Source organism: Saccostrea echinata, unplaced genomic scaffold (assembly GCF_033153115.1).
Source record: "Saccostrea echinata isolate AGI-Se365-2 ecotype Australia unplaced genomic scaffold, CSIRO_AGI_Sech_v1 ptg000023l, whole genome shotgun sequence".
In the NCBI taxonomy this organism is placed as follows: domain Eukaryota; kingdom Metazoa; phylum Mollusca; class Bivalvia; order Ostreida; family Ostreidae; genus Saccostrea; species Saccostrea echinata.
The window spans coordinates 11,684,367-11,701,715 of NW_026889772.1; the positions used below are offsets into that span (position 1 = coordinate 11,684,367).

General features: G+C 33.2%; 1 protein-coding gene across 5 annotated transcripts; it reads left to right on the plus strand.

The window, feature by feature from the left end:
• LOC133191197 (troponin T, skeletal muscle-like) lies at positions 1 to 17,148 on the plus strand. 5 transcript variants are annotated; one of them, XM_061326928.1, is made up of 15 exons: positions 1 to 143; positions 4,295 to 4,339; positions 5,180 to 5,197; positions 5,611 to 5,649; positions 7,072 to 7,108; positions 7,379 to 7,495; positions 7,806 to 7,892; positions 9,381 to 9,530; positions 9,910 to 9,918; positions 11,157 to 11,369; positions 13,260 to 13,300; positions 13,504 to 13,545; positions 14,360 to 14,396; positions 15,854 to 16,085; positions 16,587 to 17,148. In XM_061326928.1, the coding sequence occupies exons 2-14, from the start codon at positions 4,311 to 4,313 to the stop codon at positions 16,040 to 16,042; spliced, it is 1,008 nt and encodes a 335-aa protein (XP_061182912.1). In that variant the 5' UTR covers positions 1 to 143; positions 4,295 to 4,310; the 3' UTR covers positions 16,043 to 16,085; positions 16,587 to 17,148. The 5 variants fall into 5 exon arrangements, with proteins under 5 accessions (XP_061182912.1, XP_061182913.1, XP_061182914.1 ...); XM_061326929.1 differs by lacking the exon at positions 9,910 to 9,918; XM_061326930.1 differs by lacking the exon at positions 5,611 to 5,649.
• Positions 17,149 to 17,349: the final 201 nt, after the last annotated feature.

The following is a 17,349-nucleotide window of genomic DNA, read 5'->3' on the forward strand; positions in this document are numbered from 1 at the left end:
CCCCTATTTAGAAGAATGGATGAGGTCCCAAGTAGAAGTGAATGCTGTAATGTAGGAGATGCTCCTGGCTTCTTCTTCCTAACAACACATTCCAGCAGACGATAAGTTCCTCTGGCAGCCATCTTTGTTTTCGACATCTCTAGGTAGGGTCTCAAAGTTTTATGTTCACCCCTTCCCAACACTTTCAAACTTCAATTTTTTTATAAAACTGTAAACAACCTTGTTCTGCATATTCTAGTTTGAAATGTAATTTTGATTCTTCAGTACAATTTGTTTTTTGCTGACTACTATGATCTGTCAAAACCCGACCTGTTTCATGTTTTATACATTAAAGACCCTTCCCAACATATATTTCCCAATTGCATTACCTGCATATCCAACTTTGTTTTACAGTTTCCATTAAGCATTACACATATTCCCTAAAAGTTCACCAAACAATGTGAATAATAGCTGCAACTAGTTTTGACAGCTGCATGTAAATTACCAGCACATTGTAAAAATCTACCATCTCCTGAATCTGCATGCATGTATAATGTCATTTTTATATATTAAAAAACATACCCCAATGCACAGTGTGAAAAATTAACTGATCATACATGTATTATGGGCAAACAAATTAACAAATAGAAAATTATCATTCTAATAGAAGATTCAAATTAAGATGTGGCATATATTTTAGAGTATAACTTGGAAACTATAGTGCACAATTTCACTGAATATACAAATGTACTTGTAAAGGGGAGGCTTTGTTTACTTTACAGATAATGCATGCATTTTATGTGAATATTTAAAAAAAAAAACAATGTTGGGTATAATGTATGGAAGCAAGTGACTAGATTTTGTGAAAGATCTGTCGAGATGGTTCCCTGAGTTGGGTGGGGGAGGGTCTTGTTGCTGTGTAAGTAAGAACTTTTGGACAGGAGTGTACAAATTTGACATCATAGAAAATGGAAAATAAGTATGGAAAGTCCCATGGGATTTACCAAGATTAATGAAATCCCTAGCCCCAACCAGTCCAAAGTTAAGGGCAAGCCTGATAAAGTTTTTGCGGACAAACAGATGAACAGAAAGACATGTGAATGAACAAACTAACACCAAAAACTATATGCCCTTGAAGCTTCAATTAAGGGGGCATAAAAAAGAGAAAGAAGCTCTCACATCAATGTAAATTTACCAACCCCCACCCCTTCAATTGTTTGCTAGAAAGCCAGGAGAAGGTATGCTTTACTCAATGTTGTATAGAGTTTGTTTCTACATGATTCCAATGGTTCTTTTCTAAGAAATAGTTGAATCAGTGTAGTTAGTATATATTACAGCTACAGTTTAAAAAAGTATTGATTGTCAAAAGAAAAAGATTTCTCAATATGATAAACTGTTGGGGGTGTGCTTTTTCATGAAGGATACAATGTTCAGATGTCAGATGGAAAAAAAAATGTATTATCAAGAAATCAGTTTTTTCCCCTCATAATACACATCACATACATGGGTCTGTATAAGTTTTTCATTGTAAGCAGTTAGCTATTGGTCAGGTATATTAAATGTTTTTTTTCTAAATGATGACATTTTATTCAGTACAAATAGAAAGTAAGATTGTTTGGAAATACATTAACTCAAGTGTACGTGGTTAGAAAAACTTATTATTAAGTCACCTCTGAGACAATTAGATGACCTATTGCATTCATATTGTATGTCGTCATGCAACATGTGTCCACCATAAACTTTTTAACATTCTCAGCTTCCCTATGGAAAATTTGCTGAGAATCTCCAACCAAATAATTTGATTATAAAATATCTAGCATTAATGGGTAAAGGATAAAATGATGTGAATTTTATGATCCTCCCCTCTCCCTCCACCACCCACCCCTTCCTGAAAAATAGGACAAATATACCGTTAAGACAATTTTATTTTTAAAAATCTTTTTATCTTGGACATCAATGTGTCAGTCAGACTGTTTACATGATTATTATGAGCAATATGTGCTCTCTAGTCTACCAAAATTGTAAAGTCCAGTATGTCCTATCATAGCGCCCAGTTGGTTGATAATGCACTATGACATAAAAATCATCCTTCTTTTTAGATGTTAATCTGCCATACAGTCTGTACAATTATTATAAGCAATGGGACCTGTACAAAATTATGATTTGCATTCCTATGGTTTCAGGTTCAAGCTTATGATCATTGGGCATGAAGAAAACAACTCCTTCAAAAAATATATATAGATCTCAAACTTCCAAAAATGTTTTTTCCTATTTATATTTACACTCAAATGTTTTGTGAATAATAATCATGCCAGTAAAGTCAGGGTTATATAGATTGCAGGATGTCAGTGTATTGTAATAAATTCATAATCATGATAATTTTAAACTAGATATCTTCATTAAGAAAAAGGGAAGCCAGGGTGGGATGGGAATAATGCAGAGGGATTTTTTTAATGTACAAATGAGAAAATTATACTTTGTGCTTTCTAAAATGGTAATCATATATGATACAAATTATGTGCCCTCATATGGTTATTACCTTATAAACATAAAACACCAGGAAATAAACATTATTTTATTCTTTATTAAAACATCCAAGATATTTCAAAAGACAGGCTATGAATGAGTTGAATAAAAAACCATTTTGTATGGATTATATATGCTTTATAAGTCAGAATACATCAATTGTAAGCATCATAAAGTCTGAAATATGCAGAATTTCTTCTTTAACCATGTTACTGAATTCTTTCCAGTATGTTAAGTATTTTTTTTTCAATCATGCTAATTTAAGTACAAGAATAGATTGATGGAACATGATTGTGTACACAGAAATAAATATTCCTTTCCATGAGTTATCAGAAATAAGCCAGCTCTTTCTCCTTGTTTTTTGATCAGAGGTGCACCAGCTAAAAATAAAACCACACATTCCAGTGGCTGGAATTTATCTTGAAAAACAATTTCTTTTTCCCCCGATACTGTGTTCCAGGCTTTTCTACGATTTGCGATTTGTGTGAGTAGGAAATTTTAGTTTCTATTAATTCTTCATAAAAGGTGATTCTTAGTTGAAACAGGTAGGCAGATTTGTCCTCATATTGAGTAGTGAAAAGTGAGTATTACAAGTAGTATTGATATATTTATGCAGAAATGCTGGTTAACCTGTAGATTTAAGGGTTTTATGGTTGGAGATTTTTGCCAGATTTTGCCAAGCACATGAGTTTGCTTTCAAATACGTAGATCAGTTAAGATATTAAATATATGATGAGTAGATGACCAATTATAAAGTAAAAAAAGCAATAACTTGTATCTCTATAAGGAATTCAGCATTTGTCAGATGCCACTGGTTTGTTATCTGTATCACTGTTTATGAATGTTGGAGCTCTTGAGATTTTTTGTAATGAACTGGTACAATTTTGTGGAATGCAGAAAAAAAGACTTCAATCCATAGTAAAAGAGGTCAAGTGAGATTGTAATCTGAATTCACTTATTACACTGCCTCATGCTCGGACCAAATAATGTAGAATGAATTAATTTTCATTGTAGAAAAACAAGATTGTATATAAATGTCAGTTCATTTCTCTTTGTTAATGAATCTGACACATAGACGTACATGTCTTTGTGCATAATAAATGCATACAGCTGCTGAGATAGTAGATTACATATATCTGATCATTAGACCCTCTCTTACTATCCTACTATGTACTCTTCAGCCTGAGGCAATATGTGTCTATAGATATATAGATAGTCAGTGGGGGGATTTAGCCTGCCACCAGCAGGGTAGCATGTGGTTCTTGTTTATGAATATATCACAAGTACAGGCATAAACACATTTGTATGTAACACATTTCTGGCTTTGGTGGGGGGATAGTTAGCTGCTGAGAGTTCAATCCTCTATTAATAGTAAATAAAAACTCTGGTGAGTAGGAAAATGATTCCAAGAAATTACTCAGTAGATATAGAAAATCTTGTTTGAATATTTATCATAATCTTTATGATGGTTTTGCAGTATTTGTGCATTAATTGTTTTGTATTGTTACATCTGCATAGAGTTGTTTTCTTCATTTTGGATTGAAAATAGTATCACTGGCTTTATATATGCCTATGTTGTAAATTCTGATATAATTTGAGTAGTCCAGACAATGTGCCTTAGCATACTTAATTTGACTTGTTATGCCATCATCATTTATAAATTGCTTGGTAAAATAAATGTACTGATTTGTCTGTGGTGATCAAATGTAGAAAAGGTTTTCGTTATTCATACTGCAGTAACTGAATGAAATTTATTTAAAATGAATTAACTTTAGTTCACATTTTTCAGATTCTAAATTTCCACCATGTCTGACGACGAATCCCACAATCCCCCGTAAGTATACAGTCACCATGGTTACTTTTGTTCCTAATGATAACTTCCATCAAAATTAAACCTATATGCTCATTTTTGCTTAACAAATATTCTATAGGCGATTTCTTTTTCTTTCATTCAATTAAATTTGTGATGATTTTTTTTTTTTTATGGTAAAGCAAGACAAAATGTTAAGTATATAATCCAGCAATGACAGCATGTTAATCGCCACAATTTCAAGCAGTATAGACCCAGAGACCATGGAAGGCTTTAATTCATTTATTTAGTAAATGTTGCTAACTTTCTGTTTTTGTGAATTATTTTGTAAATAAATGCAAAAAGAGTAATTTAGAATGAAAAGGAGGCACAACTATGAGGATAAAAAGTATTTCATGGAAAAATTTAATAAAATATGATTTCACAAATGCATGAACACCTTTTCTACGAACCTGACTAGCTCATTGAATCAACTTTTGAGTTCCTCTGCATGATTACTGGATGTATAAGAAATATGAATTAAGACATTTTTTAAAGTATCTGTTAGGGATTTAGTATTGGAGCAAGTTCAAAAGTATAAAACTCTTATATTTTGAGACAGAGTTTAAGTTTTATAAGCACACAATATTATCAAATATCTTGATGAATTTAAGAACATATCTGTGTCCATTTAACCATCAGTTTCATATATCTGTTCTTTTTGAAGATCCTCACAAAATTAACATTCTTTGGACCGGGGGGGGGGGGGGGGGGGGGGGGGGGTTGCATGTATCATTGTGAGATTAAGGACCTTTCAAGGTTAACACAAAGTCGTTAGCTGTATAATATTCTTACTGACTGAAACAAAAATCATGTTTTTTGCAGAGAGGAAAGTACAGATGCGTAAGTTTTTATTGTAGGATCTTTTTTAAGTGTTTATAACCAAAAAAAAAAAAAAACAGTAACAATATTTATCTACAGTATTTATTGTCAAAATTAATATACTTAGTATGCCTTTCCTAACATTTGTAACTTTCTTACGTATTTTCATTTGAGTTGGCTAATACACGTATAATGTTGCTTCATTTCCGAGGTCATTGTCATGATTAAAAAATGTTTGATTTAACAATGCAATTAACACTTTAAATAAGCTGGGTAGATGTTGCTTTATAACATAATTTTTTAACTAGTAAATCATCAACTGAAGGACAAAGCATGATTAATTTGGAAACTGAATTAAACGGGAGTTTCCATCCTAATAACCTATTGATATATTTATAATATATATGTCATGTTGTGACCATTATTCAATATAGCATAGAAGAAGTAACCTTCGTAGCCGCACCTACTACTACGTGAGTCTTTGAGGGGTTTTTTGTGCGAGGTTTGAGCTGGTTTTGATCAAAGATATTTTTGACATGCAGCAAAGGTCTTAAGATTGAAAGAGTTTACTGTCTGCAGATTTTTACTTTAGACAGCTAGTGAATGTTTTATTTTGACGTGTAGATTTTTTGTAAATGTATATAAGCTATCGCAATATTGTAGAACAATTTATTTAACCATTGAATGTGCAGGCTGACTTTATTCTGTATGGTTGAAGTGAAAATAACATTCCAATATATGCTACTATTACTAAAGAATTCTGTTCTATCCTGATGAAAGCATTGGTATGGAATTTCAATAAAAATTCAAATGGAAAAATGAAAGAGTTGCTTAGCTACTGCAACACTAAATATTTAGAAAAAATTAGTAATTGTTGCTTCAGCATTTCATTCAGTTCAATCTATATTAATTTCAGAAAGAATTAAATTTTCTGAATTATATATGCCTCCATGAATAAATTGTCAGTCAGTCATTCTATTTCAAAGGAACAGGTAAAAGCTTGCATATAAATTTTGTATGAAAAGTCGCATCTTAGTGACTTAAGTTATGTAATTGTATTGTATACATAAGTGTGAGTCTTGCAATTGCATTTTAGTTAGAAGCTTAGCTGGTACTGTGGGGTACATATTATGTGCTGTGTAAATTATGAAATCTTTCATTATTTCTTTAACAATTGAATGTAATTTTTTGCTACCAGATTTTATTAGTTTTATAGAAATAATGGAATAATTAAATCAAAAATTGGTTGCATTTTGTCGATCATTTTAAAATGATGAATTTCTTAATTAAAGGGAAGTCACTCCAAATGAGCAGAATGACCAGTAAGTTATGATTGATGGATTTCTAGGGAGTAGACAGAGTGATGTCCCTTTAAGTGTCCAGTAGATATGTGATTTTGTAGTTGTAGAATCAAGGAATTTTTTTTTTCTTTGCTGCTTTCTGGCACTAGGCCTTAATGATGTGACATGGTTAAATATAGTGAAAAAAACTTTTAAAAGTTTGAAGAGGATTTTGCTGTTGAAGTGTGACTAGTTTAGTACTTATTATTTGTTCTGTGGTGTGGTTTAATCTTTAGAAAAAATCTAAGATACATTGTATGATTGACATCTCACTCCTGTGTGCCATGGAAAAATTTAGGGGAATAGCTTAAATTTAATAGATCTCTTGCATGACTGATTACTTATTTGGAATTTATTCTTTATATTAAAAATTTTATTGTAAAATTTCAGAGCCTTACAGGAGAATGAAGCCCAAATGATTGACATTTCACTCCTGTGTGCCATGAAAAGATTTAGGGGAATAGCTTAAATTTAATAGATCTCTTGCATGATTGATAATTGATAACTTATTTGGAATTTATTCTTTATATTAAAAACTTTATTGTAAAATTTCAGAGCCTCACAAGAGAATGAAGCCCAAAGAGCTATGGAAGTAAGTCTGCAGTTCAAAATTTTTTTTTTGTAAATTTTTAAGTCAAGCGTCACCCATTAGTTTTACTTTCTTAAAGGATATGCCAAATGAATCATTTAACTTTTTTTCTCTTTTCTGAATATCTTTACTGATAGACATTGAGCAGATTAGTTACCATGCTTGATTACGATAAACATGGATCCCGCTTTGGAAATTGTGAATTTTTAATCTGCAGTTTCACATATAGGTTAATGTCACCAAGTTTTCTAACCAAGACAACCTTATATTTAGGAAGCAGCAAGAAGAAAGGCTGAAAAGGTGGCACAAGAGATAGCAGAGTTTGAAGAACAGAGGAAAGAAGAAAGAGAAAAAGAACAGCAGGAGATTCAAGCTCTCAGAGAGAAAAGAGTAAGGAAAATAAACTAGCAGAATCTGAAAAAATACCGAACTGAAAGTTTTGAACACAAAACGCATTCATTTTTGTATCAGAAAAGTTAATGTTTTTTAATAATCTGAAGGTATTTTGTTTTGATAAAAATATGTTGCGGTAGATTTGATATACTATTCAATAAAGATAATTAGTTTATCTGTATATTTAAATGATTTCTATCATATTTCTCCTGGCTCTAGAACTTACTTGTTTCATTGTAAATTTGCAATTGATATAAAATTTTCATTTTATACCTATTAATTTTTGTGTGTGTATTTTTGTCTTCAGGAACAGCGTAGGAGAGAGAGAGAGGAGGAGGAAAAAAGACTGGCAGAGATGAGGGCACAAGAGGAGGCCAGGAGGAAGGCCGAGGAGGTGTGTATACAGAGATAGAGGGGTGAGGAAGGTCAAGGGAGGTCTTTATACAGAAAAGGGGGGGAGGGGGGCAGGAGAAAGGCAGAGGAGGTCTTATACAGGGATAGAGGGGGGCATGAGAACTCGAAGAGGTCCCTATACAGGGATAAAGGGGGCAGGAGGAAGGTGGAGGAGGCCTGTATACAGAGATGGGGATGGAGGAAGACAGAGGAGGTCTGTATACAGAGATGGGGATGGAGGAAGGCTGAGGAGGTCTGTATACAGAGATGGGGATGGAGGAAGACAGAGGAGTCTGTATACAGGAAGGACAAGAAGGTCTTTATACAGGGATGGGTGTGAACGAAGGCCAAAGAGGTCTAGATAAACAGATAGAAGGGGCAGGTGGGAGGGCAAGGAGGTCAGTATACAGAGATAGAGGGGGCAGGAGGAAGGCAGAGGAGGTCAGTATACAAAGATGGAAGGGGAGAGGAGGAAGACAGAGGAGGTCTGTATATAGAAGGGGCAGGATAAAGGCCAAGAAGGTCTTTATATGCAGATAGAGGGGAAGAGGCAAAACTGAGGACACAGGAAAAGTTTCAGAGAATCTTTAAGCTTGAAAAATGGGGAAGGGGGCTAACTAAGATTAGGGTACATGGGAAAGCCAGGATTAAGAGAACTCTTTAAATACCTTGACGCCAAGTCAAAAGTATGATCAGGTTGTGAACCTGTCGCTTGCTGGAGTAGGAGTAGGCAAAAGTATGACAATGTGAAACTGTAGCATGCTGGAGTAGGAGTAGGCAAAAGTATGACAATGTGAACCTGTAGCATGCTGGAGTAGGAGTGGGCAAAAGTATGACAATGTGATACTGTAGCATGCTGGGGGAGGAGTAGGCAAAAGTATGACGATGTGAACCTGTAGCATGCTGGAGTAGGAGTAGGCAAAAGTATGACGATGTGAACCTGTAGCATGCTGGAGTAGGAGTAGGCAAAAGTATGACAATGTGAAACTGTAGCATGCTGGAGTAGGAGTAGGCAAAAGTATGACGATGTGAACCTGTAGCATGCTGGGGGAGGAGTAGGCAAAAGTATGACGATGTGAACCTGTAGCATGCTGGAGTAGGAGTAGGCAAAAGTATGACAATGTGAAACTGTAGCATGCTGGAGTAGGAGTAGGCAAAAGTATGACGATGTGAACCTGTAGCATGCTGGAGTAGGAGTAGGCAAAAGTATGATGATGTGAACCTGTAGCATGCTGGAGTAGGAGTAGGCAAAAGTATGACGATGTGAACCTCTAGCATGCTGGAGTAGGAGTAGGCTAAAATGAGGGAACCAGGAGAAACACTTAGGAGCTCTGTGTAGGTTGTAAGGGGAGCTAGAAGATTAGGGGCACAAGAATTATGTTAAGGAGGTCTGTATTCCAAAGCTGGAATCCCCATGTGCAAAATTAAGAAATTTATCAAATGAATTCTTCCTCATTTGTAAGAATGCTATCTGATATTTATTGTACAGGAGGAGAAGAGGAAGAAGAAGTTAGAAGAAGAACAAAAGAGAAAAGAGGAACGCGAGAGGAAACGCCGAGAACAGGAAATACTGATAAAGAACATGCGTAAACCTAACTTTGTCATTACCAAACACGCTGACGGAGAGCACCAAGGAGAGGTAATTTATCGATCAATGTCTCCTACTCAGTAATTAACAGAGGAGGAATTATCTCAATTTTCACAAATAATTAAATTATGTTATCTTACTTATAAAACCATAACACATTTAATACATTCAATTTTTTTTTATTTCAAACTACCCCAGTAGTTTTCAAATGCTCATTTTAACCCCCTACATATAAAAAATTTTTAGTGTGTTTGAAATGTAGTACTTTGATTATTGTAAAGGACATTCAAATATTTATTAGTTGTCTCTCCACTCAATACAAGGTTCGAACACAATCAGTTGTTTCATTAAGCAGTGGAGTGACCGTTCTGTGTCGTTAGTTTAGTGTTGTTAAATCATTATACATTTTCCAACTTTCACTTTCTTATAGAAACAAGAGGTGGGTTGATTTATTAGATTTTTATATCTGATCCCACTTTTTCAATCCTGCACTGGAGTTTTCAGCCATTTTTCCCTCCTACAGTAAAACTGGTCACTGGAGAAAATTGTAGATCATCATCTTAGGAATGGAAATGCATGTGCTCTGTCATTAAAAGAGCAATCAGAAATAGAAAGAATTTATGATTAGATTTTGTGGAAAACTGATGACTGTTATTCGCATGTATTACCCCTGCATAGTCTTTCTTATAGCCATGCAGTTTGTTTATTGTTCCCAAATCAACATTTAAAATTGCAGTGTTGTGTATACAGTAAAACACGGATATAAGGAATTCACTGAGACCTTGAATTTTGCTTCCTTACAATCGATTTTACTTATATCCACTTTTGTAAAAAGTTCCTTGTAAATAAGATTTTCTTATAAGCGAGTGCTTTATAACCGAGTTTTACTGTACATGTATATGTGTATTTCTGTTTATAAAACACTTCTTATGATAGATATTCCACTTAACAAGTACAATTACACTCTAGATATCCTGATTTATTAAAAGGATGATACAAATTTGATTATGTTAAATTGTTTGATTGGATGACCATTTATTATCTTTTATATTGGAAAAATGTACATGCAAAAATTTTATAATTGATATCTTTTTGATACTGTAAACAATATTTAAGAGTGAACAATTTTATGGATATAAAAGATGGTTCATAATGCTGGAATGTTTATTTTTGTTTTGTTGATTCTTTTTATGTTGTTGGGTTTTTTTTCTCCCAAGATTGATATGAAAATTCATATTTAAATTCCATTAGAATTTCTTTCCTTTTGTCTAACACTTTTCAACTTTTGCTTTTAACCATTTATGTTTATATCTGTATCAATACCAATGTGCATGCCTGTTAATATTTCTGCAGATTAGTTTTGCATGGAAAAAAAATACACTCTTAAAAAATTATAGCAAAATGACTAAAATCTACATATTGTAAAAATTTGTGGTTATCTAATAACATTTTGATTGACATTATAGAGACCTGATAATTTAACAGTTAATGCTTTTGATACCCTTTTCGCTGATTAATTTTTTCTTCTCTCAATAACTGACACTTTATATATATTTGTATGTTTGTAGTTTTGCTTCTTAACTCATTTTTAACCAAGAGAAAAACTAAGAAACTAATTCCATCTTTTGTTTTGCTGGAAAATTAAATAAAGCATGAATTTTTGTGATTTGACAACAGGAGAATGAGGAAGGGGAGGTACAGAAATCTAAGGAGCAGTTGGAGGCAGAAAAGAGGGCATTCCTGTCCCAGAGGATTAAGCCCCTCCCTGACCTCTCGGGGTTAGATGTGGAAAAACTGGCAGAACAGGCCAAGGAGATTCACAAAGAAATCTTCCGCCTTATGAATGAAAAGTATGACGTAGAGGAGAAATTTAAGAGACAGCAGTATGACGTAAGTCAGCAAAATTACAGTATCATACTGAAAAATAAACATTTAAAGAAGAAATTACATTATGGTATTAGGCCATTCCAAGTTTTTCTCTGTTTAGCATCCACCCATCTTTCAAAAACCTACCTATTCGCAAAAAACACACAAGCCAAAAAATAAAACACAGACTTTACAGTAACAAAAATGACATCATTCAAAGGATTTGATTTCATGAATCTATTTTTCTTATAGAAGTATCTTCTGTTTGGTAAAATCAAGGTATTAAATGCTTAAAATATATATAATATGACATACTAGTGAGAAATATATAAAGAAATTGACAAATTTCCAAAATTTTGACCAAAATAATCAATTTTAGCACTCCTGATTTTGTTTGTTTTTTCTTATATGGGGTGCCAAAAACCAAGGCGCATGCGGACGCTAAACATAGAAAAAACTTGGAATGGCCTTATACTGTTAATAGGCATATATAGAGGATAATTACTGGAACATACAATATGGTACAGGTAACTCTTGATGGCTCGAACTTCGATCTCTCGAAGTTCTTGTTTGCTCGAAGTGAGTCTCCGGTCTCGAATTTTTCCCCTATATAACTAAGCAAATTTACTCTTGATTTCTCGAACTCTTGATCTCTCGAAACCCTTGATCCCTCCAAGTCAAAATGCAGTCCCGCTATGCATATTCTATTAAAATTTACCCTCGATACCTCGAAGTGGCTATTGTATACAAGGTTATATAATTAGTACCTGTACCTGGACGTTTAAATGACCCCAGGCAGAAGACGTGGGTCTCGAGGAACGGGATGTTTATTCAGGTGACACTTATGCTGCAAGGTGATAATTGATTTATAATTGATCATATTTTGCCTATATGCTATTAAAATAATTTTCATTGACTATCTTGCGATAATTTACGCAGTATTAGTGAAAAGTAGTAATTGAATAAAAGACCAAACATTAATTTTAATTTTTATTTCGAGTCAGTGTCAAAGTTAAACGAAATATGAAAAAGCAGAAACAGCCTCAATGTCAATATGACGACTATTATTGGACAAATACTTGCAGAACTGCGTTCACTGATCATGCATGTTTGGAATAGTCAATACTATGTACGACGCTGTAAAATGTTGTTTTTTTTTATTTAACCAATGCATAGTATGATGTCCGTATTACAAAGAATATATAAATTTACATGAAATGATGATACGCATTTTTGCTTTACTCAGTTTAATGAAATATTCATCTAAATTATGAGAAAAAAAAAATCGTTATCTTAAAAAAAAACCACGTGTAAAAGGTTAGCACTGCATGAAAATCATTACATCCGGTAAGACTAATTTTAAAACAGGTCAACAAACCCGGAAAATTTCGGACTCTTGAAAACTCGAACTCTTGATCTCTCGAAGTTTTTCCTCGGTCCCGTGGACTTCGAGGTATCAAGAGTTACTGAAAATGAGCATCTGTTGAAGAAAATTGCATAATGGTATTATATTGAAAAAAAGCATCTAAAGAAGAAAATTACATTATGATATTTCTCTGAAGATGTGCATCTATAGAAAAAAAATTACATTATGTTGAAAATATGCTTCGATCTATAAAAGAAAATAACATTATGGTGTTACACTACAAATATGCATCTATAGACTGAAGAAAATAACGTGGTGTTATCTTGAAGAAAATAACATGTTATACGGGAGAAAATAACATTATGATGTTACTGTATACTGAAAATAGGCATTTATACAAGGAAATCACATCACTAACAGGTAATGAAAATCTATATATTTGATTTAATACTAGGACATTTGTATTAGAATACAAATGTATTATTTGAAGACAAAGTGATGTGGGAGTTGTCCCCCTTATAATGTGTTCCATTAATTTCTTTGAACAGATGATTGAACTTGCAGAGAGAGCACGGCAAATGAGCAAAGGGTAAGAAATTTGTGATCCATTTTGTTTATGAATTTTTATATTCTACATATTTGTTAAATTTTTGTTTGTTTGTAAACCAGTAGCATGCCAATAGTGATTGTCTACATTTGTCAAAGACTAAAGGGGAGAATATTATTTATATATATATACCTGTACTTTTGGAATAGAAATGACATTTATTTTTGTTTTTTCCACACATTTAGGAAAGGAAGAAAAGGAATATCATCTGCACAGGTTGATGAATCGTAAGTGTCTTTAGAAAACTGTGTTAAAGAAATATGAAAAGATGTGTTAAGGACGACAGACCTAATTCGAAATTTTGCGCCACTGCGCAGAAAACCGCGCATATGCCTTGAATCAAATTCACTTAATTTAAATGTATTGCAAAAGATAAAAAAAATACATTTTTTAATTCTTTTAAAGATATTCAAACGTTTCCTCTCAATTCAAAAATATTGTTAACATTTCGAGTTATATTGATTTCATTTGTTAATTTTATAAATAAATGATTTATTTGGCCAAGGTGTTTTCATTGAAAACTTCCCCCCAAATGTGCACTACACCTGAGTTTGACATGTCCCCCAGAAAAATCTAAGCCGATGACCCATTTATATTTTGGCATAATTTGCTGGTAAATTGTCTTGTTAATATAGTCCTTCAATATGAATAAAAATTCTATTGCAGAATTTTTTTTCAATGATCACTCTTATACCCTACACTGGAAATTTCCCATTACTTCCTATAGCAATTATCTATTTCCATAGCCAACTTTTGAAACTCTCCCCATTAAAAATCTACATCGATGACCATATGATTTTTTTTTATTGATTTTAACTCACCAAAAATCACTTTACCTCATATTAAAATTTGAATAAAAATTCTATTGCAGAAATGAATTAGGTCTGTCGTCATTAAAGACCTTTTTCTTGAAAATTTACGAACACTAGTAAATAGAATTATTCAATGCTGAGTAATAGGTCAATATTGCTAATTCTTACATGATTTAATTTGAAAATTTCATTTTGATTTTAATTTTTTTTTTACTTTTTTGTTCAACAGCTTTGACAGATTAGCAGACAAATTTACCGGTGCCCCAGTAAGTCTCATTATTCTAACTTGTAACCAAAGTTGCTCGCTTTTTTCTAAGTGTTCTTAGTATAAGGTCCAAAAAATTAATCTTTAGTTTCTCAGGCCAAAAATTTCAAAATTCAATGCGGCAGGCAGGTTTTTTCTTTTCTTTTCTTTCTTTCTTTTTTATCTTTTTTTTTTTTTTAAGCAGGTGGTTTTTTTTTCTTGTCTTGTTCAATGAGTCTTGGTAAGCAGTGATTATAAAAGCAACATATCAAAAATAATAAAACCTATGTTCTTTAACAGAACATGTATGAACTAATATGGAATGCAATGAAGCTAAAGGTTTTGTAGTTGTTTAACAAAATGATGATATCAACTGATTCTTGCTTTTTTCTCTTACATTAATTATAATATGTACTCAACTTTAATTAATGTTATTCCAATCATTTATTTAAGAGTTCATTCATAAAATCAGTATTAACAAAAAAATATATTGTTATCTTAGTAATAAAAACATCTATCTATTAGCATGTATGAAAAGGGGAATAACTCAATTTCTTTTTCAACTTGTATAAAATAGGAAATTGAGTTAATTCCCTCGTCAATAAAGTCAATAAAATTGATTAATGCGACAATGTTTGACCTGATGTGGCGGTGCCTGAGAAACTATTGATTAATTTTTTTTGCCTATTAAAGTAAATATAGCATGTTCTTAAATTTGACAGTTGAACTTGTTATCCCTTGAAAACCCTTAACATCCTTGGCTTATAGCCTTGAGTGCCAAGGGTTTTAAGCACTTTCAAGTGAGCTTTCCTGAGAGTAAAGTGTCTGTTGTCTGTCTGTCTGTCTGTTTATCAATCTGTCTTGTAATAACTTTTCACATTTTCAATTTCTTCTCCAGAACCACTGGGCCAATTTCAACCAAACTTACCACAAAGCATCCCTTTCAAGTTTTACATAGAAATACATAATAACAATCTTTAAAATCCCTCTCAAGTAGCAAAGACCTGATTAGTATATTTACATGAAAGGCTTCCTCAGTTAGTGCAGATTCATGTTTGTTCAAATCATGACCCCCAAGGGTAGGTTGGGGCCACAATTGGTGATCAAAGTTTTACATGAAATATATTGAAATTTTTTTTTTTTTTAAATCTCCTCTTCAAGAACAGTAAAGTCATGATTAGTCATATTAATTTGGAAGCATCCTCAGGTAGTGCAAGTTTGGTTAAATGATGGCCCCTGGGTAGGGTGGGGCCATAATAGGAGATTGAAGTTTTATATTGGAATATACATGTATTTTAAAAAAAATCTGCTGATGAAGAACAGCAGGACCATAGTGACTCAGGTGAGCATTGTGGCCCATGGGCCTCTTGTTTAGGGTACCCTCAATTACATGTAATACAGTGTATTTACATGTACACATTTTCCTAGATCTTTTGAGGATGCATAGTTATTGCATATTGATTTTTTCTTCTACATCAGCCCAAGATCCAATTGTGCAGCAAGTACGAGCGCCACACAGACCATCGATCCTATGGACAACGATTACAATTATTTGAAGAAATAAGTAAACCCATCGAACCTTTTGTCCCAGGCCAACATAAAAAAGAGGATGTTGAAGGAGGAGAAGGGGAAGAAGACGCTGGGCAGGAGGAGGGAGGGGAAGAGTAACTCATTAACCCCCCATTTACCCTGTTAGCCTAGGTGTCAACAGGTAATTTACCCCCCTCCCCTCATGTAATGTAACACATTAGCCTAAATGTTAATAGGTAAACCCACTCCCTTCCCCCACCCCAGTTAAATAAGCTGTTAGTCTAGGTGTCAACAGGTTAATAACCCCACCTCACCCCAATGTAACTTACTAGCATAGAATAATTCAAGAGGTAAATACCCCTCCACTACCCTAAAATAAGCTGTTAGCCTAAGTGTCAAAAGGTAAATTATACCCCCACCCCTCCAGCCTGACCCATTTAATTTAATATTTTAACCTTGGTATCAACAAGTTTATTCCCAAAGTATTTTTACTTTGCAGATAAATTTTCACATCTGTTTTACCGAGTTTATATTTGAGGTTACAGCAAAAAATGTTGTTAATATTAAACATACAATCCCATCCCCCATCAGCACCATACATATACATTTAACTTTAACATACAGTAGAATTATGTTTGCTTGAATAAGAACTTTGCCTACATATATCTCTTTTTTATTGCAGATTAAGCGACTATAAAAAAGCATTTTAGTTGGAAGAAGAGACGTCTCCATGACAACATTTCAGCTTAGAATAATATGTTTTGGCAACCATAGGAAGACATAGCTAATGATAATTTTAACTCGATGATAAATAGCTGCATTAATTCGTTTTTAATCTCTTCATATCCTAGGCTATCATTCTTAGCTTTGTAAATTTCGTTTTATTTATAAAAATAATATTTGCATGATTGTTTCAAAGGATTTCTTTCACATGCATTTAGAAATCCTTTCAAATGATGGTAAAAGACATAAATAGTCTTGATATTGACCATTTCCTAAGAAAAAAGAATTGTTTTTCTTTGGGAGAAAGTGTCTTTGTGGTCGGAGCTGTCATTAATTATGAATTCTGTCGACCATCACTGTGGTGACTTCAGGGGATTAGGGTGAAAGGAGCGTTGAACAGAGATTTTCTTCCACTGAAAACAGTTGAGGCGATAGATATACTATTGCTTACGTGTATATCCAAGACTATGTGTGATACGATAGTCCTATAGACTAAGTAAATAAAGTTGGCCAAATCCTTTTCCACGTGTTTTCTGTCTGGGTTATCTCCATTTGAAGGCATCCTTGTGAACAGAGAGAAAAATCATATGTTAAGTATTTTTCGACAATGTCTCCATGAAAGTTAAAAATCTTACAAGATGATGATGAACGATTTAATTGACTAATATATTCAAATGTTCTTCATATCTTTTACAATTTTTATTGGGGGGGGGGGGGGTGAT

Excerpts from the sequence above, each read along its gene's own strand:
- LOC133191197 (XM_061326928.1), top strand. The coding sequence starts at position 4,311 with ATGTCTGACGACGAATCCCACAATCCCCC. Across the intron at positions 7,496-7,805 it reads AAGCTCTCAGAGAGAAAAGA|GAACAGCGTAGGAGAGAGAG; the intron begins GTAAGGAAAATA and ends TTTTGTCTTCAG. Across the intron at positions 11,370-13,259 it reads TTAAGAGACAGCAGTATGAC|ATGATTGAACTTGCAGAGAG; the intron begins GTAAGTCAGCAA and ends TTCTTTGAACAG.